The 26,052-nt window shown below is 28.1% G+C and overlaps 1 protein-coding gene and 1 long non-coding RNA gene across 4 annotated transcripts in view; one reads left to right on the top strand and one right to left on the bottom strand.

Annotated features, from left to right (window-relative positions):
- The first annotated feature begins 15 nt into the window (after window positions 1-15).
- Window positions 16-25,460, top strand: IntS11 (integrator complex subunit 11). 3 transcript variants are annotated; one of them, XM_016070242.4, is made up of 18 exons: window positions 16-240; window positions 3,203-3,214; window positions 5,027-5,112; window positions 7,672-7,742; window positions 9,244-9,355; window positions 10,651-10,767; window positions 11,740-11,838; window positions 12,961-13,134; window positions 14,331-14,450; window positions 14,539-14,634; window positions 15,854-15,976; window positions 16,117-16,206; window positions 16,291-16,453; window positions 17,283-17,396; window positions 18,147-18,208; window positions 21,612-21,760; window positions 23,386-23,509; window positions 25,223-25,460. In XM_016070242.4, the coding sequence occupies exons 1-18, from the start codon at window positions 213-215 to the stop codon at window positions 25,283-25,285; spliced, it is 1,803 nt and encodes a 600-aa protein (XP_015925728.1). In that variant the 5' UTR covers window positions 16-212; the 3' UTR covers window positions 25,286-25,460. The 3 variants fall into 3 exon arrangements, with proteins under 3 accessions (XP_015925728.1, XP_071035564.1, XP_071035563.1); XM_071179463.2 differs by lacking the exon at window positions 3,203-3,214 and having other exon boundaries at window positions 46-244; XM_071179462.2 differs by lacking the exon at window positions 3,203-3,214 and having other exon boundaries at window positions 61-240.
- Window positions 24,464-26,052, bottom strand: part of LOC139424863 (uncharacterized) — a 74,389-nt gene continuing 72,800 nt past the window's right edge. The window contains exon 3 of the long non-coding RNA XR_015435788.1: window positions 24,464-24,600. This is a non-coding gene — a long non-coding RNA (uncharacterized LOC139424863). The remainder of the gene's footprint in view (window positions 24,601-26,052) is intronic.

Below are 26,052 nucleotides of genomic sequence, written 5' to 3'. Positions count from 1 at the left end.
ACGTTCTCGTACGTCAAAGCATGTTGCGCTCTCTAGGTTAAAATTGTTCATACAGATTAATATTTCTGGAAACTTTAAAATGCTAGAAACAAGCAGCCCAAAGCGAACTAAATCCAAATAAACAATAAATGATTTTAAATTTTATTTGAACCATAATAATACTTTTTTCAGTATTTATTTTTATGTAATTCTTCAGCCAGCAATTTTTTACAATGTCAAGTATTCAAGTGACACCATTGGGTATGTGACTATTTCTTAATTTCACTCTTAATATTCGACTAATATTACAATTCAAAACTTGTTTTATGTGTGAATAATTTGCTATATGTTTTTAAGTTAAGCTATTTTCTCACTGAATATTATTTTTAACGTTTTTTCTTCTTAGAAACTAAATTAGTGATTCTCGTTTTCTGAGAATTTCTTCTAAAGTGTTCTATAATCTATTGTTATACCTAAATTTTATAGGCATTATTCTAGCCTCAGGAGTTAAAAAAAGAATTTGTGAAATTATTGGTTGCTGGTTTGTAGCCAGGCTATAAAAACCTGGTATTTTTTTGGGGGGTTTAAACTCTTAGATAAGACCTAAAATTAAAAAAACCCGGCTTTTATTAGAACCAATACTTTTCAAAAACTTATATTTTAAAAGGGGTATAAGATTGTTAATTATAGCACCGAAGTGATTGCATGTAAGAACAATGTAGAGCTGCTGCTTTTTAAGCAAAAGATATTAAATATTTTGAACACATTATTTACAGTTTTATGCAAAATGCTTTTTGTACAAAAGATTTAGTTGATATTTCGAAAAATAATTATTCTGAAGCATTTAAAGCACCACTAGGATGAATCAAAACATGATTGAGCAATTATGCTACTAAATAATAATTTTTTTAAAAACCCATTTATAAAATAAATGCCTTCAAGAAAAAGTTAAAAATAAGTTTCAACTTAGTAAGCATTCAAACAGGAAAAAAAAATCATTAAAAGTAAAATTAATTTGTACAGTAAAAATTTAAGCTAGTACAAATATAATTTTATTTTTGATGTTATAAAAAAATTACAGCCCTCTCTTAGTTTAATAAAATTTTACTTATTTTTAATCTTTCTTTAAAATTGAAACTTGATACAGTGTTTTTACTACAGCGCGAGAATCTCGCATATTTTTTTATAGTCTCGCATTAAAAAATTATTACCGCGAGAAATTTGTGCATTCTATAAACCAATTTCAAAATTCGCGAATTTCTCGAATTTCGGAAAAAGCTTCGCATTACGCCATTTAGAATAAAATCCGTTTCACTTTTCTTCCTGGATCTTTCATTATTTTCAACATCTGCCGCGTTATCTAGCTTCCCTATTTACCAGTATTGTTCAGAACCTTTAAGAGCAACCGAACACCATCCTTCCGAACCACGGAACCTCTTTCAGAACGCATTTCTCTGCAACCACATGTTTACCGTAGGTATGGTTTCTTCATGTAAGACGTTCAAATTTTTTGCTTGTTAATGTAAGATGGACAAATACCTTGTAAAGCCAATATCTTCTACTCCGGAACAAACGGACAATTGAAAATGAAACTAATGTGGGTAGAAATGATCAAAACGAAACAAATACTCATTTGAGCAACTATATGAGAATAATTGATGTAGAACATTTTCCATATGATGATGCAGCAAAAATATTCAGTGCTTTAAAAATTAGAAGATGTTAAAAATGCATTATAATTAAAGAAATGATTTTTTTTTTCAAGTCTCTTTGTGTTTTTTTTTTTTTAAATTTTTGAAATCTCACTTAACTTTTTGAAATCTCATCCTGTTTTTGGGAAAGGGTGAGAAATTCTCACCCATTTTTTTTCTGAGATGAAAACACTGCTTGATAATACACACAAAAAATGCTATTAAATTATTTATAAAAGACATAGGATGAAGTTTTATTATTAATATTTTTTTATGTCCAAACTTCATTGTATATTTCATCACTATTGAAATTTCATCTTTCTCTGTTTTTGTTATATTTTTTTAAAAGGAGTAGCATTTTCAACCTTCTCAGAAAAGGCTAGTTTTTTTGCAACCTTGACCACTGGATATTTAATTTTTTTTAACAGTTAAAGTTTTGAAAGAAAAAGCAAAAAGCACTTGCGTTTAAAAGAACATAACAGTATTTTATGTTAAAATATAGTTAGGAATTTTGTTTCAAAAGGTAATATCTACAATGAATTTAGAGTAATTTTGAATAGGTAGTGAAATGTTTTATCCTGTATCAAACCATGTGGCAATGATGCATCACAATTGTCAATTTGGCAGCTGAATTTTAACTGTTCTGCATTCAGTTACCAGATATTTCATTTTTAAGCAGTTAGATCTTTGGAGAAAATTCTTTTAGTTTCTTATAAGTGTAGTGCTTAATTACAATAAACTTAATCTGGAATTGTAAAATATTTCATTGCATGCCCAACTTTCTGAAAACTGTGTGCCTATTTGGCCATTAAATATTATTATTTTGTATTCTGTCAGCAGATATTAATTTTTTTTAACAAGTACTTATTTCTTGAAAAAATAGAGGAAGAAAAAACTTAAATAAATGCAATGAATTTAAATTAATCTTGAATATTATGGTGAAATAAATTATCATATACCAAACTATATAAAAATGAATTATTTAATTTCAATAAGTGTAAGTTGAAGAATGTTGAGCTAATATGAAACACGTTATTATTAAGTTAATATTATAATTCTGTTTAGTTTTCTGAATTGGAACAAATGCATCTCTTAGATAATTTGAGACAATATTTAATATTTTCTTTCAAACAAGATAAAACCTTTTGTGCGAAACATTTTTAAATGTGTTGAACTAAAATAAAATTTATTTAGCGTTCATATTAGAAATTGTGGACTTTATGTAGATGTCTATGTAGTATTCTTAAATCAGTTTTCTTTTTTCAATAATATTTAAGTTGTTTCATATTTTGTTATTAAATTTATAATTTAAATGATTTCATTTTATAATATACACTCTGAGAAATTAAAGATATAATTATTAGGCACATTCAACTGTCTTGAAAAGTAGGATAAACTGTTTATTATCCAAAATTTTGTCTTTCACTTATTCATTTTTATGATTATAATTTTAAGATAACTTGTTTTGGTGTTTTATTATTTTAAATCTTTGTTTTATATGCTTATAATTTTTTTTCCAATAATATTTACAGGTGCTGGGCAAGGTACGAGAATGCTTCTGTAATCATTTGACTTTTATTGGTTTAAAAACCACCAACATTGCATAAGTATCAAAATTGCATTGATTTCTTTTCGTAAACATTAGTTTCATTTCGTAGAAATATTTGCTAATTTTTTTTATTATATTTAAGATGTAAAAAAGTTAAAAAAAAGATAAAAAAAGTCATAACTTTTTTCCTAATTAATTTCTCTGAAATTCTGACAGAACTTAAAAATTATAATTTTAAAATTCGAAAACATAGAAGTACAACTTAATTTAAGTTGTCAAAAGATTTCAATTTTCAGTTCATAAAATTTTGTTTTATAAAGCAGTTCAAAACTTAAAGATTTTATTGAAAAATTGAAAATGTTTGTAATTTATAGATTTAAAAAAAAAAACTAATTTTTCCTCTTAGAAAGTTTAAATTGATCTATAGTTGAATGTCATTAAAGAGAGACAATGTATGCAAAACTTCAAATGATTTTTAAATCTAAAATATTGTATATACCTATACTTTAATTTTTAAGAATAATTTATATTGTTCTAATTATACAAGAATAATTAGGTTTTATCATTTTGACAGGAAAACTAAATTGGTTGCCACAGGATGCGTAGCATTTGTAGAAAGTACTTAAAGGTGCTCTTTTTGGGGGATTTCGTTTTTAAAAGCTTTTAAAGGTGCTTCTTTCAGCTGGCGTTTTTAAAAAGTGCTTTTTTTTCACGAATAATTTTTTTTCTTCCTTCAGTGATATCTGGCGGATCCCCTGCATTTCACGAAAAATGGGGTGTTTGCTATGTAATCATTCTCACGGACTTCATGTCACCCCCACGTTATGACTTGCGCATACGCGCACACACGAAACTGAAACCCGAGTGCTCCAATTAGGATAGAGTCAGATCCTTATTAAATGTTTTTCTTTTTAATTTATTTTAATTTTATTCTTGTTTATTTTGTTTTACTTCTAACACTTTTTTGATGTAGGGGGTAAGGGTACTTTTGTTCTGAGTTCAGAGTCAAGTTGAATTCACTCGGTGGTGTGGGAAAGTACTGATTGTTTCGATTTACATCCGTTTCTTTTTGGGTTTTTTTTAATGCTAAAACTGTTCATAAAAAGTTTTTGTTTTTCAATAATATCATTGATTCAATATGAATATTTTGAGTGCTTGAAAATTTTTGTAAAGTGCTTGAAAAGTTTTTAAAAAGTGCTTATTTTTGATTCAAAGATTTGGCTACGCACCCTGTGCCGTTCAAGAGGGCCAACATTCTTTTTTTATGTGGCCGCTCTTCCATAAAAAAGTTTTACAACTTAACACAAGTATAAATTTGTATATAAATAAATGGAAAAACATAGGTACATTGAAATATATCAAAATCTGTTCTAATGCAAATAGTCTAAAAAATTAAATTCTCATCTAGGTTGTGTTTTATTGAGTTGGAATTTCAATAATTTTACTCACTTAGAAGTTGTTTTTTTTAATATGTTTTATTTATATTTCATATATTTCTGTTTAAATATTCTACTAAAAGGTTAGTTTGATGTTCTTTCTATCCTTTTATGTACATTTTATAATGTGAATTTTTTTTTTTTATTACTGAAAATTTCTTTTTTATCATTATGAATAATTTCTTTAAACAATTTCATAGTTATATATTTTTTTATTTGTTCTAATGAATATGAATTTTGAAAAAATTAAAAATTGGTTTTGTTAATCTTAATAATTATGTGAAAAATTGTGCTGTACCATTTATGATTTTTAATTTTTATGATTATTTTAAGTGAGTTTTTATGTTCATGTTTTTTTTTCATTGTTGCAGATGTAGGAAGAAGCTGTATCCTACTCACAATTGGTGGCAAAAATATTATGTTAGACTGTGGAATGCATATGGGTTTTAATGATGATGTAAGAATATCATTGTACTTTTCTATATTTCCTTGAAGTTATCAGTTTATACTTTTTTTCTTGTGCTATTTTTAGCCTTTTAATGTGGTTTTTAGTTAATTTTGGAAATATTTTCGATTACTTTAACTGGGTGTAATTTTAATTGTATAAAATAAAATACCTAATCTATGTATTATTACCCTGTACATTTATTATAGTTTTCAGGGAATTTTAGTTTTTCCATTTCTATTTTTTTAACAGTTAAAATTATTGGGTATGAGGGAATTTTTGTCTAAGCTACCAATACCCAAGAAACTTTTTATTATTATTATTTTTTAAAATTATTCATCAGTGTACTCCCGAAGTGTTTTCAGTAGAGCAGTCCACTCTGCTTGAACTTTTTGCTTTTTTTTTTTGTTGTAAAAATAAGCCGCCATCCCTAAAAAAATAACCGCTTTTTATTCACATTCCATTTGTGACATCGGGTCCCGAGTTGCAATTTGTACTCTTTCCCTCTTTGGATAGAGCTGCGTTAAAATTCTTAGCCAGCCATACGCCCTTGCATCTTTCATTAGCATGTACAAGTTCGTCAGTGTTTCGGTTTGAGTTGTAACTTGCTTCTTTCCTGCCTCTTTATAAATAAAAATCTGGCTGTAAATTTAAGTTGGGTAAAAACAGGCTTTTTAAGAACTTTAAATTGTAGGCAGAATTAAGTGAGAGTATAAATATAGAGACATTACTGTGATGAGGACATTCACATTGACACCTCTATCGAGCACAAAAATTCCATATTTATACTTCAATATTTTCTCTCCACGTTTTCCTCACCTACCCCAGTCCTGGAATTTCATGATGGTTGTTTGGGATTACCTACTACTTTGATGCCTGGAGTCTTTATGGAAATTGAAAACAAGTATCTTTTTTCTGAGTCGAATTCTTTCTGAAAAGTACAGGATACTGCAAATTTTGCCAATCATGTGATTCAACAAAGTTTCCAGAAGAAGGGTTCGTTATTCATTCTGACTAGCCTAAAAGACATCATGATGTTTCTGTCCTACTTTCCTGCTTGCATGAGTGTTCGATCACTGACAGATTTTCTGCTATGATTAAATAAAAATCAGTTTTCGTCTCAGACTTTCTAGCCTTTTTATTGAATTCAGGTTGTATTATTTTTCTAGTTTTTAGTAATGAGTAAGGTTTTTTATTGTATTCATTGTTTTTGCTCCTCCAAAGTCAATGTACCCACCACTAGAATTTTTACTAACACGGACCATTCCATTCCAATTTTTACCGGTCGTTAGAACAAAACCAACCTTCTCTTTTTACAGGAATCAATGAAATATTTTTATGAATCATAAATATTACACTAACATAACTGTTTCAACTCTTCCTATCTTCCACATTATTTAAGACACTTTAAATATGGAATAATTTATGACATCCACAATTACAATTAATTAATATTAATTTTTAAAATAATTATCCTTTTTTTTTTTACTCATGACATACCATTTAAAAAAATGAATTCACTGTTTACACCTTGGTAAAATTATTTGTGTTTATAGGTTTAATTCTGATTACTATTACAAATATTTAATTTGTTCATAGTATTCTCAACTGGTTACATTTTTATAAGTTTCTCTCTTTGTGGGAGGATGGGGGGGGGTAAGGGCATTTTAAAATTATTTTTAAAATTAATTCTTTTTTTTTTAATTGCACCTTTGAGTGTTTGTTGTCTCATAATTTTCAGATTAAATTATTGAAAAACCCTTCAAGTTGTTTATCAATTAATCATTTTTTTACTTTACTTTTTTTTGAAAAAATCTTGGCACAGTCATTAAATTTAGGATGTATTTAATTATTTTTTATAAACGACAAATTCTCTCTTATTTTGATAATGAGTGAGTATTTTTTGATTATAGTATTGTGTGAGGAGGCATCCTACCTTTTATTCTTAGAGAGAACTCTGTATTCATACTTATATTTAATAGCTTTTTCTTATTGCAATTACTATAATTTTAAAACTATTGAAATTGTTGAATTATTAATAATTAATTTTTTGATTATATTAAATTTGATTTTACAAAATATGTTGCTGGAAGTAATGAAGCTTTATTAGTTTAATTTATATTAGTATTATTATTATTATTTTAATTTTATATGTAACTTCCTTACTATATTAATTTTTTATTTTCTCTTTTTTCAAGATAGAAACAAGCAATTAGAAATAACAACAAAGTTTAAATCATTATAGTTTATATTTTACATATCTTCTTAAATAATATAGTTGTTAAATATATTGAGTTTGCTCGCGTGTTGTTTTTAAGATATTATAATTATAAAGATAGCTAATTGTAGTCATATTTTTAGTCACATTAATGTCATTAGTATATGTATGTTAATTTTCATATTGAATTAAGTGCATTGCTTTTAAGTAATGAGAAAAAGTTGTTTTACACTTCAAAATAATGTAAATTTTACTGTGGTATTAACAACCTTTGCTTAATTCATTAAGTGCTTTAATTGATAATGAAATCTTTCTCTTAATCAAACATTTTGTAAAAACATTTTTTTTTTCAGAGGCGTTTTCCAGATTTCTCATTTATTTCCCAAGACAACTTAAATCAACACTTATCTTGTGTTATAATAAGGTAAGTTCTTTGAAGTACTTTTTTGTTTAATAAGATAAAAAAAAGGAAGACAAGTTTTGAGATTTGATCCTGTTTTAACCTGCAAGTTATTTTAATTCTTTTCTTTGAATATTGTTATTCTGTTCATCAAAGTTTAACTGTTGGGTTCAACTATTCTACTAAATTAAGTTGGAATTAAAATTAAATTAAAAGTGATGTTGTAAAGATATACAGATTTATTATTTTGAATTTTAATAAAACCTGCTTGATTTTTCCTGAACTTTAGAAAACTGTATATTTACACCAGTTTTTCTTTGTATTAAAAATGTCGTATGTTAAAAATAAAATGTATACTTTTCTACTTTTCCTTTATATATTTTCAAGAAATTATAATAGCATAAAAACAATATTATTTTGCATTTTATTTCTCTTTTTTAATCCTGAGTATAGAGAGTTGATGAACATGTAATATTTTGAATGATAAAAAGTATTGAAAGATGTTTCACTAACAAGAATTACAGCATTACTTGCGATTTCTAAAGTGATTTTATATATTTACTTTTTTTCATGAATGAAGCTTAGAGCTATTTATTTTTACATTATGTGATTTGTATAATTAGGTAAGTAAGGTAGTCAAGAGTTTATTAACTGTAAAACATGACAAGATTTTTAACCTGGGTATACTTTTCAACATTAGTAATTTCACTGTAAAACATATCATTATTTCAAGTTTTAAAATTTGCTTTATTTTGATGCTTGTAACATTATAAAGATTTCAATCAAAGCAAAATCAAAAAAGGAAGAAAAGAAAAAAAAAAAACTATATTTTTCTGATGCTGCTGCTTTATTACTACATTAAGTTTAAGTCACTATATTTTCCATGTTGGCGGTAATGCAATTTTGAAAAGAAAAAAAATCACTTATCGTAATGTATTTTGAAGAATAAAAATAAAATGTTTATAAAAATAAAAATTTATAATAAATGTGCATACAATACTAAGTCCTATATCCGGACACCCGTTTTCTGGAAGTATAGTAGGGAACTGATTATCCAGAATGGTCGGGACCATCGCTATTCCGGATAACTGATTTTTCTGGTTTTCTGAATCGCTACAAAAAGCCGTTTTTTTTCTATTGTTAAACCCAACTAAAAAAAAAAAAAAGAAATTGGAAATAATCTTAAAAATAAGAAAAAACGATGAAGTAATACACTAATGATTATTTCCAAAATGATGGTAAGGTAAACATCTTTAAAAGAAGAAAGAAAAATCGTAAAATCTTACGAGGAAAAATTTTTTTTTTTAAAAAAAATGGCGAGAAAATTTATCGAATTTTGTTCCGGTTTTTTGGTTTTCTGGATAATGGGTTCTGTACCGTATCTATTTCAAGGGTACTTATAAAGTTTAATTTTTGTAACTCATGTCAGGTTTCCTCATCTGTCTAGAAAATTAATTATTGCCATTAGGACTAAAAGAATTTTCTAGTTATAAAATAATATTGAATATTTTTTTTCTCCTTTTAGCCATTTTCATTTAGACCACTGTGGAGCTTTACCATATATGACTGAAATGGTTGGGTATAATGGTCCCATTTATATGACAATGCCTACAAAAGCCATTTGTCCTATTTTGTTGGTAAGTCAATAATACAATCTACTTCATAATTTATAACATTAATGTATTAATCAATGATATACTGAGAACAAAACTTTGTTACACATTACTCTGTTTAAGTTATTTTGTCCCTTTTATGTACATGTATGGATTGTTAAGCTTTGATTGAAACAAAGATTGAAAAAAATATACATGGTTTAGTTGGTTTGGAAATGTATTCATTTTTAATTTAACAATAATATTATGCTGATTTTAATAAAAATGACTAATTCATTAAAAAAAAATATTTAAGACATTCATTTATTAAAGCATAATTCACGATCTCAGTATCTCTTAAGTAATCAATTTAAATGAGTTTTGTCATAAAATCCTGTTGTAAAATGATTAAAAATATGTTTACAGTTTTCCCAGCCACAAAACTTTTAGTTGAATTCAATAAGAAATTATGCTTGTTTTGAATATAATTTTACCTATTTGGCTAGTTAAGGTCTTTATTAATCACAAATCTTATTGCAATATTGATAATTTGTACTATGTTTTTTTTAACTAGGTATTTGTTTAAACTAGGCCCAAAAGTGGACTTCACATATTTTCTTTTAGAGTAAATTTCATGTACCATGAAGAAAGACCATTGTATCTTTTATTTTATTTTAAAACCATATGTTTTTGGTTTTTAAAAATTAAATGTGAGGAAATATTTGTTTGTCACTAATTATTAATTTTTTGAATTTATATTACGATTTTATCTTTTTTAATGAAACAAAAACTTTTCTTCATTTTGTTTTTTGTTCAAAAATTAACCTTTTATTTTTCACAATATTATTTTAAAACTGTGACATAATATGAATAAAAGAGTTTTGGACAGTTTAAGACTGTTGGTCAAAGGGGTTTTGGACAGGACAGTTTAAACCTTAGATTAATCCATTCTGTCCTAAACCTTGCCAACTCTGATAAAATGTAGAAGTACAAATTTAAAGTGTCAAAAGTCTTGACGTTTTGATTTTTTTTAAAAGATCATTTTGTTTGCCAAAAACATGTTCTATGCAAAGGTAGTATGACGGTTTATTAAAAATGTAAAGATATTTGTAATTCATGCATAATAAAAATTTTAGGAATTAAAAATAAAATTTCATTGCACCACTTCAAACCCTTCTTCTAAAAAAGGTTGTATGCATCTCTACTTTACAATAAAGTAGTTGTTACTTTGTCATTTTTAGTTTTTTAAAAGTTGATGCTTTGCATGTAGTTGTATATATTTTATCTTAGAAAATTAACATCTTAGCAAACTAATTTTATAGTTTTACTTTTATTTCTAGGAAGATTATAGAAGAATTACCGTTGACAAAAAGGGAGAAACAAATTTTTTCACTTCTACAATGGTCAAAGATTGTATGAAGAAAGTAACAACTGTTGGCTTGCATGAAACTGTACAGGTTATAAAAATTATTTATTTATTGTATTTTGCTCTATTTTATGTTACATGTGATTATAACTTGTATTATTTGATAATTTCCTATCCATTTCTTTAGATAAATATTAATAAATTAAAAGTTATAATTCATTTATTATAAATATTTTTAAGAAACTATCACTGCTTAATTTTTCATGTACCAGCAAGTTTTTTATGTGTTGCTTTATTAAAAGTGCTTCATTAATATGTGTTGCTTTATTAAAAGTACATAATTAATACATTCAGAAAAGTACAATCATTAATATCATTAAGTTATATATTTTAAAAACAATTTTTCTGTTTTGTTTGAAGACACTAATAAATGCATTTGTTTGTTTTTCTTTATATTGATTAATTAATAAGATAAGTCATAGTCTAGATATCTTATATTTCAGTTATTTAACTTGTTTACACATTTGAGTTAGCAAAAACTAAAATTTTTGCTACACAAAACACATTGTAAAGTACAAATAATATTATCATAATGTGTTGTGTAAGAGTCAAATATCTAAAATCTCATCACCATCAAAACAGAAAGGAAGATGGGAAAAGAAACAGTTTTCTGAAATGCATAGCTTTGTGTTTTTATTGTGAATAAAAACATTCAGTGGTAAGATGCCTGAATTGAAGATTACTGAATAAGATGTTATCTCAGTAGTAACAACCTCACTGTTATGGTTTACTTTTAATTAAGAATCACTATTAGAAACATAACAGTTAGAATCAAGGCAATTAGATATATAAATTTAATAGAACATTATAAACTTTAGTTTTTACAAAGTTAAATATGAAACTGCAAATTCCCTGGGGACATCGACCATTGGTACTCTTAACAGCAATAAGTTTATGTATTTTTCTTAATATGTTTATTTATTAATTCGAAATGTTTTTGGGGATGTATAATGTAATTAAAAATGAATTTTTTTTAAATTTAAATAAAATATTTTTTATGCAGGTTGATGATGACCTTGAAATCAAAGCTTATTATGCTGGACATGTGTTAGGTGCAGCAATGTTTTTGATAAAAGTTGGATCACAATCAGTAGTCTACACAGTAAGTCCTTTTTTCTCAATTATTGTCATTATAAAGACTTAATTGGATTATTGTTTCATACAATTATTTTGATTGAGCTTTTGTGTTTTTGAAATGGGAGAAAAGCTAGGTTTTAAGTATTAAGATTTTATTATTACAATTATTTTTGGAAGGGCAGTAATAAATTTATTTTATTCGCATTAATTTGCATTTCTACAACACAATAATTACCCATACTTGTCAGACGTATTTCAGTTTCTTTTTTATACAGTAAAGCCTAATAAGTTGACCTCTTATCTAGAACCAAATTCATCCTATGTTGAAATAGAGTACAAAACTTTTATAATTCATCCATCTCCCTATTTTCTTCTTCTTTTTTTTTAAATGAATTTTTAAGTCTGGAATATTCAGTTTTTAGAATTTATAAAAAAAATTACCTTAAATAGTTCAAAAAATTCAATTAGTTGCCCTTTTAGTTAGTAATAAAAAAAATTAAATTCGATTGAAAAGGGTAGATTCGAGAAAATTGGCAGGAGGAATTATTGTTTTAATAAATAAATTTTGTAACACAAGAAAAAAAAAATTTAAATTGATGTAAGTTAGTATTTTTTTTGTGAATAATAAATGACTGATTACATTACTAGTGAAATATCTATATTTGTCATTTTAACTTATATGTAAGTTAACTATTAATTTTTATAATAAGTTGTAATTCATTTTGGTATTTAATTAAACTTTTTAAACTGTATGAGATAGTTGTTAATTAAAAATCTAGTCATAAATTTTAAAATAATATGGAAAATAAAGTAAATTTTTTTATTTTTACCTTGAATAGGAATTAATAGATAAACATAGGAATTTATACTATCTGAATCGACTAATATAGTTATGCACTGCAAGTAGTCAGCTTATGTAGTACTGTAAACTGTAATGCAGACAGATTTATTAAAAATTTAGCCGTCGATTTCTTTAAAAATTAAATTATATTTATTTCTTAAAGTATATGTGTATCTGTAAAACGTTTTGTTTTATCCAAATTTATGTTTTTACATTTCGACGCATGTTTTCTGTTCATGCATATCCTGAAATACATTATAGGTTTAAGCAAGTAGATTCGTGTATTCAGATTAATTTCTGTTTTAGGGAGATTTTAACACCACTCCAGATCGTCACTTGGGGCCTGCGTGGATTGATAAATGCAGGCCAGACCTGTTGATTACAGAGTCCACATATGCTACTACTATTAGAGACTCTAAACGTTGTAGAGAAAGAGATTTTTTGACCAAAGTACATGACTGTGTCGAAAAAGGTGGTAAAGTAAGTTTACACTTCCTATTTTCTTAATTATCTTCAGTGTTGTTGATGTTCATCGTTGAAATTTATCTTATTCTCACATTAATTAACCTGAAATTACAATAGCCCTTTGTTATATTGTGCCTTCCAAGAGTCTAAAATGAATCGAAGTTTTAAAGAGCATTAAACAATACCTGTTAGACTGAGCTTATAAACTGTTTTGTTTTCAATAAAAAACATTGGAGCCGTGGTGGCTCGGGGAATAGAGCATTTGCCTTCCAATGAGGAGAACCTGGTTCAAATCCCAGCAATGGCTGATCGATAGGAATTCCGCACCTGGCTCGCACTGCTGATGTAAAATATTCTTAGTGGTAGACGGATCATGGGTTAGAGTCCCCTTGAGGTCAGACTAACAGTGAGATATTTTTGTGGTTTTTCTCTCCATGTAATTTAAATGCAGGTTAGTTCCATCAAAAAGTCCTCCACAAAGGCAAATTTCTCCCAATACTTGATCCAGGAGTTCCCTTTTCTTCTGGATTGGGTCCAAAATTACATAACTACGGAGTTAAACATTAGTCAATGACGGTTATAAAATAAAATTAGGATATTTGCCTAAATCTTCATAACCAGGAAAGAGGTTAAATTGGTAAAAAAAAATTCATAACAAATTTTACATAAATTACATAAAAAAATTTTATTGTTCATTTGTGACTATCCAGGTATGCAAAGCTGTTTTTTTTTATACAGAATAAGATTGTTTAAGAGTAAGAATATTTTAGGTATAAACTTAAGTAAACTGTTAACTTTGCTGTATTCATCATCTTCGTTGGTACAGCAACCCACTTCGGTTTTTGGCCTTTTCTAGAACTATTAATACATTGTGCTCCTTGTTATTAGGTCTTGCCAGTTCCTGTTACGCTCAGGTTTCCTGATTCAGGGTATTCTGTGATTGTTTTAAAATCTGCATTAGTAAAGTTCAGCCATCAAAGTTCTACACATCCTCTACCACCATTTATATGTATATATATATAGTTTCATAAATACTTAAACTATTAAAATTGTGCTACTAGATTATTGAAAAAATCATCCCTTTTTTATGGTTTGTTTGTGTGTGGTGTGTGGTTTTAAACTTGTATGATTTTTTTTAAAATCCATTTTACTCATAAAATTTTGAATGCATTTTATTATCTGTGCATAAATGTTAATTATTTTTCATTTAGGTTTTAATTCCAGTTTTTGCACTGGGTCGTGCTCAAGAGATGTGTATTCTTCTTGAAACTTACTGGGAGAGAATGAATCTTAAAATACCCATATATTTTGCTGTTGGTCTAACTGAAAAAGTGAATATATAGATTTAAAAATGTATGCACTATTGTTTTTAAAATGTAAAAAAATTCTTCACTTTAATATTATTCTTTTATCATTTAGGCTACCACTTTTTATAAGATGTTCATAACTTGGACCAACCAAAAAATCAAGAAAACATTTGTGCACCGTAATATGTTTGATTTCAAACATATCAAGGTAGTTAATTTAAACTAATTAAATATTTTGTCATTTTTCTTTCATTGAGTATATTTTAATTTTTTCATTGATTCAATCTAATTTTAGTATTTTTAAATTATATCAAGTGTAGCATTTTAAGTATTCATTTTTTTACAATAATATAGGATGTTTTTTTTTATTCAATGTAAATATCTCAATATATTAGGAGATTTGCTGTATAATAACTCCTCGTTTAATTTCACATAGTTCCAATTTTGAAATTTTACTAATAATTCTAAATTTTTTCTCCCTTCCTTATATTTCTCTTCTCTGGTGTGGAAGAAATAAGAGAAACTTTTACAGTTTTTGAAGTACAGTTTTATCCAAGGGTTAAAATTCTTTCTAAGAAGACAACAAAAGCAGTTTTTATTTTTAAAGGAATGGTAACTAGTTTCAGTAGCTTGGGAATTCTTTTTGCTGATTAATTTCTATTCACTGCAAATTTATTTCTAATGAGTCATTTCAATGCAATTGTAATACCTATGGTTCCAATATCTTTTTTATGCGTTCTTAACAAAGCTGTTTTAAAACTTTTAAATTGTCTTACATTTACTGGGGTTTTGGGACAATTTTATTCTTGCTTAAGAATTATGAGCTTTAAAAAATGAAATTGCTTGAAAAAATGTTATTAAGTTTCCTTTTGATGTTAAACAAATCATCTTTTTTTCGTGTCAAAGTAATTTTAATTTTAAACTAAGACCTTTAATATTATAAACTTTCAGAAATGCGATGAGTACCAAAGAGCTTTGTCAAACTTTTTCTACTCAAGAGTGCTTTGAACAAATAGCTTTGTTCTAGTTGCTACACTTGTAAATACTTGCATCATTCAGAATGAAATGAATTCTTGATTGAAAAATGATAGTTACACTAGGGTAAAATGATAAATACAAAGGTAGTTACATTTATGAAAGGCAAGTTTTAAAAACTTGCCTTTCATAAATGTAACTACCTTTGAATTTTTGTGACTTGAAAAAAAGATGTGAGATTTTAGGCCGGTAAAAATAATATCTCAAAACCGATGAAAGATAGCTGCCAGATTTTGGAATCTATAGACTTTAACTATTTTATTTTAACTTGTATTAAAGAATTTAAAAAATCATTTTAGATTACATTTTTAAACTTATTACTGCTTGTCTTACTTGTATCTTTTTATTTGTTTTTTTTAGTTAATAATTTGAATTGCAAAAATCTTTTTCAGCCCTTTGACCGTGCCTATATAGATAATCCTGGTCCTATGGTTGTTTTTGCAACTCCAGGAATGTTGCACTCTGGACTATCAGTTCAAATATTCAAAAAATGGGCACCAAATGAAAATAACATGGTTAGTGTTTTATTTATTTATTTATTTTTGTTTGTTTACAAACGTTATTCTCAATAATCATATATGTCAGCCTCATATGTTGTTAATCATATGTTAAAAATATATTTGTTTAAATCAAAATTGTTCATATTTTTTTATAGTTAATTATGCCAGGCTATTGTGTATCTGGAACAATTGGTCATAAAGTAATTAGCGGTGCCAAGAAAATTGAATTTGAAAATCGCCAGATTGTAAGTTAGTTATTAGGTCATTGATGTTAGTTTTAATAAATGTATGATCTGAAGTTCTGTTCATGATATGAATATTTTAAATAGGTAGAAGTTAAAATGTCTGTGCAGTATATGTCGTTCAGTGCACATGCTGATGCAAAGGGAATCATGCAACTAATTCAGCATTGTGAACCATCTAAAGTGTTGCTGGTGCACGGAGAAGCTTCAAAAATGGAGTTCCTGGCAAAGAAAATCACTCAAGAACTTGGTATAAAATTGTATCTAAATTCTAAAATACAAAAATATAATTTGACATTTTTTTGAAGCATATATAGAGGCATTTTTAAACAGTTTTGCAAACTGTCCTCCATATTAAGATGCTTTATTTAAAAGAATGATTAAGAAGATTAAGAAAAGTAGTTTCTTCATTGCTTTGATTGATAACAATGCTATTTAACAGCACGTAGTTTTATTTTGAGAGATAAATTCTTAGTGATCAGCTTTGCCAGATTTTGTTAATTTATCCTGATTCATTAAAAATTCTTCTGATTTTTGTATATTTTATGAGGTTTCCTGAAAATTAGCTATGTATGTAAGGAAAAAAAGCTATTTGAAATTTTTTTTTTTTTAATTTTTTTATTTTGCTTATTGTTTGCATAGGATTTTATTTTAATAAATCTAAGTACAAATTAAAAACAATATGAAAGAATATCAGATTGAATTAATACTGTAAAATATTCTGTATTTCCAATCAAAATGACAATGGAATTCAATTGAAAATGAATTCAATTGAAAATGAAATGGAAAAAATTATGTGTGTAACATAAGAAATTTTACAACTGTTTTTAAACTTATTTGAATTTTCTTAAAGTTTGAGATTAAAGCATTAAGATATTAAAATAATGAGGTATTAATCAAGGTGACAAAGCTTTAAATTTTAAAACATTCAAGAACTAGATAAATTACATTTAAGTATTTGAAAATTTGAAAAACTAGTCCGTTCTGAATCACATCTCTGTATATTACTTTGTCTGAAATTCTTTTTTTTTAAACTATTGGAATATAATGTTATAATTTTTCTTTGCTAATGTTTTAAGGTAAAGAATGTTTTATGCCAGCAAATGGTGAGACCATTTCCTTTGATACACCAGTATCTGTGCAAGTTGATACGTCACTAAATCTATTGAAGAAGCAACTCTTTGTAGAAGGAGGTAAATTACAAGTTAAATATTTTTCGTAAATGAAATTTTATAAAAGTAAAGTAAACAACTCTCTTTTATGTGCTTTATATTGGAAATACGAATTTAAATTACTATATTAATGAAAAGAGATTCATGTATAGTTTGTCTAAACTAAGAGCTTCTCCAGACAAATGTCTGGAGAAGCTCTGTAGTGGTGACTATGGTAACGAGGTATGACTATTTCAAGTAGGGGTGTGGGGTCACTGTTTTGGAGAGGGTCGGCGGGAAAAAGGAAATCTTTTACTTCGGTCTATTGTGCTAGTCCTAGAGTGAAGCTACCCTCACTAAAATGCACCAGTCTTGTTTCCATAGCACCAGATGGCCTCAGACTTTATGGTGGGAGGAGTTCTTAGCTTAGGCAGACTATAAGATGCTTTTTTTTTAATACTTTTTTACCTCCAAAACCTTAAATTTTTTACATTTTACCGTGCAAACATAAATAAATTAAAACTTATTTTATATTAATGAAATTCTTATGCATTAAGAATTTTAAATCTAATCATTACATTATTAAAAAAAATGAATTAATATTATTTTTTGTTTAACTTTTATTAATAAAACTCTTCCCTTCTTTAGTATATACTGAGCAAGTCAACAGAATTTCCTTAAATAATTTTGAATAGAAAAACAATAATAGAAAATTTAAATAGAAAACAATAATTTGTATGGGTTATATGAAGTTAGATTATAAAAAGTATTATTTTTTTATACTCTCCTTAGCAGTTACAACTACTGCCAAAAGAAAAAATGTGTTGCATGGAATGCTTGTGATGAATAATAACGTAAGTTTTCAATTTTATTTTACAATTTTTGGTTTACTTTTTGATTGGTCTGAAATTTTAATATTGTCTTCTTTTTTCTCTGTCAATTATAAAATTTTCTCCAATTTTTGCAAGTTGTGAATCAGAAAAGAAAGATATTTTTAGAGCGCACGAGCATTTTTCTCATATCACCATAATTTCAAGAAAATTTAGTGTGCTATTTGATGACAATAATTACTTTCTATTATTAATGTTACATATTGATTTGAATATTCTGTGATGCAATGATCAAATTTTTTACATATATATTTTATTGAATTAATTTTTTGTTTGTCTCTTAAAAGTAATTGCGAATATAGATTTTGTGTAGTTGTTATGGTTGTTTTTAATCAAGTTTGCTTGATGAAACCAAGCAAGTTTAAGGAAGAGGGTGTTTGTTCTCTTTTACGGTGGCGACATCTGGCACCTGGAAAGTCATGAAAAATCATGGAAAGTCATGAGAAATCATAGGCATGAATCTCGGTATTGAGCAAAATTTGTCATGAAATGTCATGATTTTAACTACACTGGTTATCATAAATTAAGGAAAAATCACAAAAATAGCGATAACTCTTTCAAAAGTAAGCCAAACCGTGCAAAATTTGCATATGTTGTCCACTAAGAGTAGCTGAGTAAAATTGCAATATGCAAATTAGTGGCGCTGCACTCGGCTTACGTCATCTGCCTGGAGCATAAAAGTCCAAGTTTGAGAGAAAGCACACAAATTTTACTGTGATTGCGACATTGAAAATCTGAGATAGCCAATTCGTAATAATGACCTCTAGGCATCATTTGCCTGAAGAACTACGATGGAGAGCCATCGGGAGACTAGAGGCAGGGCAGAGTCAATCAGAAGTGGCCAGATGGCTAAATGTGAGTCCATCTGTGGTTCATAGACTTTGGAGGCAATTTCAAACCACAGATTCGGCATCTAGGAGGTTCAGTCAAGGACGGCCAACTGTTACGACCAGTGCCGATGACCGATATTTGACATTAAGTGCACGCAGGAATAGAACCGCTACTCCGACACATCTTAGATCCTCTCTTGCTGCAGCCACCGGAAGGTTGGTGTCAACGTCAACTGTGCGCAGAAGGCTCCACGAAGGTGGTCTGTATGCGAGACGACCAGCCATTTGCGTGCCGCTCACATCACGCCATAGGAGAGACCGTTTGCAGTGGGCCCGACAACATGTCCACTGGACGTCAGATCAATGGAGGCCTGTTCTCTTTACGGATGAGTCCAGGTTTAGTCTAGAAAGTGACAGTAGACGTTATTTGATATGGAGAGAACCTGGGACCCGTTATCATCCATCAAACATCCGTGAAAGAGATGCATACGGAAGAGGCAGTGTCTGTGTTTGGGGAGGCATATCCTTAGGAGGGCGCACATACCTCCATGTCTTTCCAAGGGGAACCGTGAATGCTCAGGTTTATCGAGACAACATCCTTGATGCTTATGTGCGCCCATATGCCGGGGCAATTGGTGATTGCTTCCTGTTACAGGACGATAATGCAAGACCACACAGAGCTCGCATTGTTGATGATTATCTTCAACAGGAAACAATTACTCGCATGGAGTGGCCAGCTCGATCCCCGGACTTGAATCCTATCGAGCACGTTTGGGATGCTCTAGGGAGGCGTGTATCTGCCATCAATCCGCCCCCTCAGACCCTTGCCACGCTTGCAACTGCTTTACAAGAGCAATGGCTCTCACTTCCTATTGAACTGATAGACCGCATAATTGAAAGCATCACACATCGCTGTTTGTGCTGTATTGCTTCTAGAGGCAATCATATTCCATATTAAAGGTACTTTTTCTATTGCAAACCGATACTTCCAATTTGTTTATTTTATACATGTGCTAATTTCTATACTACTATTAATGTCTGATAATTTCTTTTTATGTTGTTTAATACCTTACTATGTGTTGTATATTGTGGGTAAGTTTCATAAAATTCCATGTGTAATTTCTTGAGTTATCGCGATTTTTGTGAATTTTCCTTAATTTATGATAACCAGTGTATTTTTTTAATAAAAAATCATGGAAAGTCATGGATTTTGGTCACGAATTTTCGAAACGTATTTTACCCCTCCCCCTAATTTCATGGTGTTTCGAATATCTGAATTTTTAACAAAATCCCCACTTACAGTCATGTTTTATTAAAATATAAATGTTTTTATCATGTTCTTTAAAAATTATGGTGTTCTTTCAAAAAATGTTTTATCATGTTCTTTCAAAATTCTTTCAAAAAAAAATCATTTCTAGAGTGATTCCAGAATTTTTATTATTATTTATTTTTTTATTTTATCAATTTAAAACTCTAGCTGAAGCAAGCCAGTCATTGGCTGAATTTTTTAAATTCCAAAATGAAAACAGAAAAATCAGGAGTATTTCTTTCCTTTCCGATGAATAAGAAAAGTATCTTTAGATTATAATTCTGCAGAAAAAAAAGAAAAAATTTTTTTTTTGCTTTTGTATTTTTTCAGCAATTTTATTGTTTCATTTTTTTTTCTCTGTTTTTTAAATTTAAAATATATAAATGTGAAGATGCAGAGTATAACTGTTTTGGTTATACCTATCATTTCAATTAATGTTATTATAATGCTTTTTAAATTTATTGTTCTGTTATCGGGAGAAAATAATAATTTCGTTAAGTCATGAAAAGGTATTGGAATTAGTCATGGAAAGTCATGAATTTTTTTAAAATCTGAAATGTAGCAGATACCTTGAATATGACTTCAGCCACACATACAGCCCATTTTACAGGGAGAACTCATTTATCATTCATTTATCCATACATTGTAATTTTGACCTAAACCAGAAAACATTCAATCTCCAATTCAGATATTGATTTGTTATGGGAATGTAGAGGACTTTGTGACACAGCAGATTTAACCTGCACCAGTCACCATTTACTACATGGGTAGTCTTCGGCTAACAGAGATCGAACTGGTAACCTTTTGGACAATGACCCATGCTCTACGAACCAGGTTATCCCAGGCTCGATAAATTTTGTTTTTACCAGGATCGATAAATTTTGTTAAAGCTTTTAATATGTAAAAAGGTGTACTATGATAACTTTTGATGAAATTGCCTGGTTTTACTTACTACTTTTTTTAATATATTATAATTAAAAGTACTGCTGTTTTTATGTGCTAAGTTTTTAAATTCTCACTTTGCTTTTAACAAATCAAATATGTAATTAATTTAAATATAAATTTTCAATTTTGAGCTCTTTCTTTCTCAAAAAATTTTTTTTTTGTGAAATAAAGGATAAAAGATGGAAATACAGATTTATTGGAGAAAAATATAAGCAGAGTTAAAAACAAAAAGCCAAGTATTCTGCTGTTCTTAATATAAAACTTTTTGTAAATCATCATTTAGAAAATCCGTCTGATGGAGCCAGATGAAGCCATGTCTGAATTAGGTCTTGTTCCTCATCAGATTCGTTTTACCTCCACAATACTTGTAGATGATCCCTCGGGTGCTCCAGCCTCAAGACTCACCGATGTCATCTTTGCTAAAATAAAGAGGTCAGTTTTTAATATTCTTTTTTTTCTTCTTTACTTCTTACTCAGTGATATTTTTTTTCACTAGAAATATGTTTCCACATTATTTAATATGTTACCAATAAAAAAACTGTGGTGATGATTTTTTATTTAATTCGGTAGTTTTTACACAATAAATGCCGGTTATTTTACAAAATCTTCAAAACGTCTACTGATGAGAGAATGCAATTTAGAGAATTTTTATTTTAGAGAATTTTTATTTTTTACATTTTATTTTCACTGGGAATTTTTTTAAGCAGAAACTTTTTTAATAAAATTATTAAAACTAGTTGTTGAAACATTGTAAATAATGAAAAGTGGTATAATAAGAAACAAGCCATTCAATCAAACACTTGTTTTATTTTGACTACACTCTTCTTTAAACTCCATGTTTCTGCTTTAAAAAAATACTTGGATTTCTGTTTTTTTTTATCTCAAAAATACAAGAATGTATATACTTTACTCATTTTTATTTACACACTATGTTTCTGAGGTATTATTTAATAGTTGCTTGTTTAAAAAAATTTTAAGAAAAGGAAAGCAAATTACAAACTGATATCAAAAATTCTGGAACAGCCAAACATCTAAAAAAAGGTTTTTTTAATATTTTACAGAAAGAAGGGGGGAAAAAAAGCATGACCATAGACATTTTGGCAGTGGGGGGGGGACAACTTTAAAATTTTAAGTGAGAGCTTTTATTTATAATGCAAATTCCCACAGATCCTCCCAGATTCAAAGCATATTTTTTAATTTTTTAGTTGACAGTTTTTTTTTTCTTCTAAAATCGCTTAAAAATATTTAACATTCAGCTAAAAAGTCTTGTTTTATTTGATTTACATTATAATTGTTTCTGTTATTTTTTCTTTAACTACTTTTTTTCAAGTTAGTTTTGCATCACAAAGGAATTTTTATCTAGGGTTTTTATTCTAAATTTTACACAACTTAAGTAGACACCTTGTTAATAGTGTCAACTAACCCTCCAAGCATTATTCCTCTGGGTAAAATCATATATGCTGCTTTTATTTTGAATAACTTGGGGGGGGGGGAGATTTAGTTTTTTTTCCTTTGAGAAGAATCATCAGGTTATAGGTGGGGAATAACTTAAATCAAGATCTATAATAGGTTGACTTCGGGAATAGTGAGGTAAAGATGGAACCCCACTTCACCATGTCAATTTCACAAATACACTTGAGATTTGTGAAATCAATTTATGGAAGTGCAAGGATTGCTGCATTCTTCTTAGTGAACGAGATTTTCTCACACACTTTTAAAATTAGTTCTTTCACTTATGGCACTGTTATCTGCCAAAACTGAAACACTATTATCTAAATTTACAAATACTCATGTGATTATTTCAGTTAGAAGGTTTTGACATGTAGAGAAAAGCATTATTTTTCGAGTTTTTTTTTCAGGGAGCAGTACGATTTGTTAATAATATTTGCAACTAATTTTGAAATTGAAAAAAAAAAAAAAATTGTATTCTGCTTTGAGAAACTCAAAACTTTTGGTCATTTTCTGAACACTCAGCATTTTAAAAAACTGTAATTTTATTATTTTTTTTTTGTATTTACTTCATAAAATACTTTTTTTTTCTGGGAATTTCTCAACAGCTTATTAGAGAATAAAACTGTGCAACTGGCACCAGATTGTTCCATTACTGTTGCATCTGTTCTGATCAAAGTAGATGTTTGTGAAGATGATACCAAGAGCATTTGCTTGTCTTGGGGTTATCAGGTAAAATCATATTTTATGTCTTTGTACTCTAAAATTTTTTTTCCAAGCCCCCTACTGTTTCATTTGAGATGTGAGATGCACAAATTAATCCCATTTTATAAGCTTTTTAATCCCTTCATTGCAATTCTTGTTAAAAGAAAATAAGTAATCTGATTATATTTAGTTACAAAACACTCTGTTAAGAATTTAAAAAAAAAAGATAGTCAAAGCAAAGCTATCATTGCCTCATGCTTCTTGGGGATTTGTGACACTGCACCAACCTTTTTCATGATTACATGTTGGTGCCTTCTCTTAACTGTAGTAAATCATAGATATGGGATCTTTCTTCATCAGTCTGTGAGTCTGCCAAAAACCTGTATCAAATCAAACCAGTATAAAACCTATATCAAATGTTGTTACAGGATAGGCTGAATTAGAATGACTATCTTTTATTTAAAATTGCATATTTTGTGCTTCTCTTGCAATGGTTTTATTTTATAACCGGCATTGGACAGCATCATTTTATAATGGCTAATATAATCAAGAAAAGTGTTCTTTGTCGGAAACTAGTTATTTTATCATGATCATGTAAAGTCTTTGAACATTATTTTGCATTTCGTTAATGCATATAGTGCTTAAAAATATTTTTTTGACTACTTTAAAGGTGCTTATTTTTTGTTGAGAAATTTGGCTACGCACCCTGACATGGAAACTTTTTCAATAAATAGCGAGACATTTGAGAAATTAAGTTTTTCTAAAAAATTCTGTGTTATTATTGATGATGATGAAGTCATTGGATCTTATTTTCTCAGTGATCCTCATTGTTTCGTTGTGTGCAATTTTTGCTTACTGAAAAATATTACACTAATACATATGTAAATAAATTACTATATAATGTAAACTTTAACAAAACTGTTGTAAAATTATCTAATAATACAAAACTACTAAATTTCTAACATACCCAATAACCAGCTTCTGCTTAAAGGAACTGAAGAGAGCTACTTGGACTAGTGGCTTTGTATAATGGATAGCTCCATTTAAGTCTTCTAGAAACTTGTGGGATACTTTAACCTCATGGTAAGAGATGATTATCTATGGCTGAGGCTTTGCTTCTGTAAAAATTTTGCAAAATTAATAACCTATAGCCTTAGATGGCATACAGGAATAAAGTACTGATTATCTCCATCAGTTCTCTTTTCAAAGATTCAGCGTGGCTAAATTGTGAACTATGCTATTTATTCAATCCTGCTAAAGGGTTATGTTTGTTGCCTAGAGTTAATGTTGTTAATTTGCATTTTAAAGAATAGTTTTTTTTCCCGAAGTCAATAAAACTTTTTAACATATTTAAAATGCAAATTGTGATTGTTGAAAGATTGTGTTTATTCTACAATCCTTCTCTACTATATTTGGCATAGAATAAAAATGTTGATATCTTATTACTCTGACGCACTGACAGTGAATCTCTTCTGTCAGTTGTTCTAATGGAAGCAAAGTCTGTTATTAAAAATGAAATATTTTAGAGTAGAAGATGATTTTTTGTGGCACTAGCATAAAATAGCAATAGTACATCTTTTGTGGAACTAGTGTAAGTAATAATAGTACATTTTTCAATAACAAGGAAAAAATAACTATGTATTTTTAATTTGTTTGATTTTGGGAAAAGCTAGAGATTTTCTTAAACCATGTACTCACTTGTATCACACATAAAAATATTTAAATGACTTTTATTTACAGGATGAAGAACTTGGTAAACACTTGCTGCCTCTTATTAAGAAATGGGCTACAGAAACCAAGTGAACCTTCATTTACTGGTCTATAATTCATGTTACAGAATGAAGTTGACTTTTTTGAAATGAAATGTGATGAGTGTGATGTATAAAATCCGAAGTGATATTCATTTTGTTAAATATGCGCTTGTGTAAATAAATTGCATTGTTTTATGAATTCATTAAAAAAAATTTATTGCTCTAAATTTTCCAAAACACTTAACTTGTTCTCTTTTATGGCATAAAAAACGAGCTTTTCTTTTAGTTCAATGTGATTTTTTAATGGAAGTGTAGTATAGTGTATTTTTTAATGGAAATGCTGCTCAAACATGCCCTAAAGCATTTTTTGTGCTAAAGGACAATTTTCTTTTGCAGGCAAACTTGTATTGTAGCTTTTACCTGCTAAACAACAGTTTTAGTTTAAAAGCCACAGAAGAAACATATCATGATATTATTCTGTGTGTGATATATATATTCTATTTTAAGGTTTCATAAATAACACCCTCGCGGTGCACACTCCAATAAAAAATAACACTATGAATTACAATAAAAATATTTTTTGATTTATAAGATCTTTCAACTCATTTCATAAATACTAATAACCCCTTAACTAAACTTTGAATCTATATTATTATAATGTAACGAGTTATTTTTTCAAATTGTATTCATTTCAGTGTGATAATTGTATACAATGTTTCAATTCATTACTCTTTTGAAATTCCACCTTTTTATGACAGTAACGATTTTATTTATCTTAAGTTAAAATAACCCGAATATCTGTTCTCGATAGTATTTTTG

Source organism: Parasteatoda tepidariorum, chromosome 1 (assembly GCF_982258835.1).
Source record: "Parasteatoda tepidariorum strain Cologne lab strain chromosome 1, Ptep-v5.0, whole genome shotgun sequence".
NCBI lineage: Eukaryota > Metazoa > Arthropoda > Arachnida > Araneae > Theridiidae > Parasteatoda > Parasteatoda tepidariorum.
This window is presented reverse-complemented; position numbering and strand designations above follow the sequence as displayed.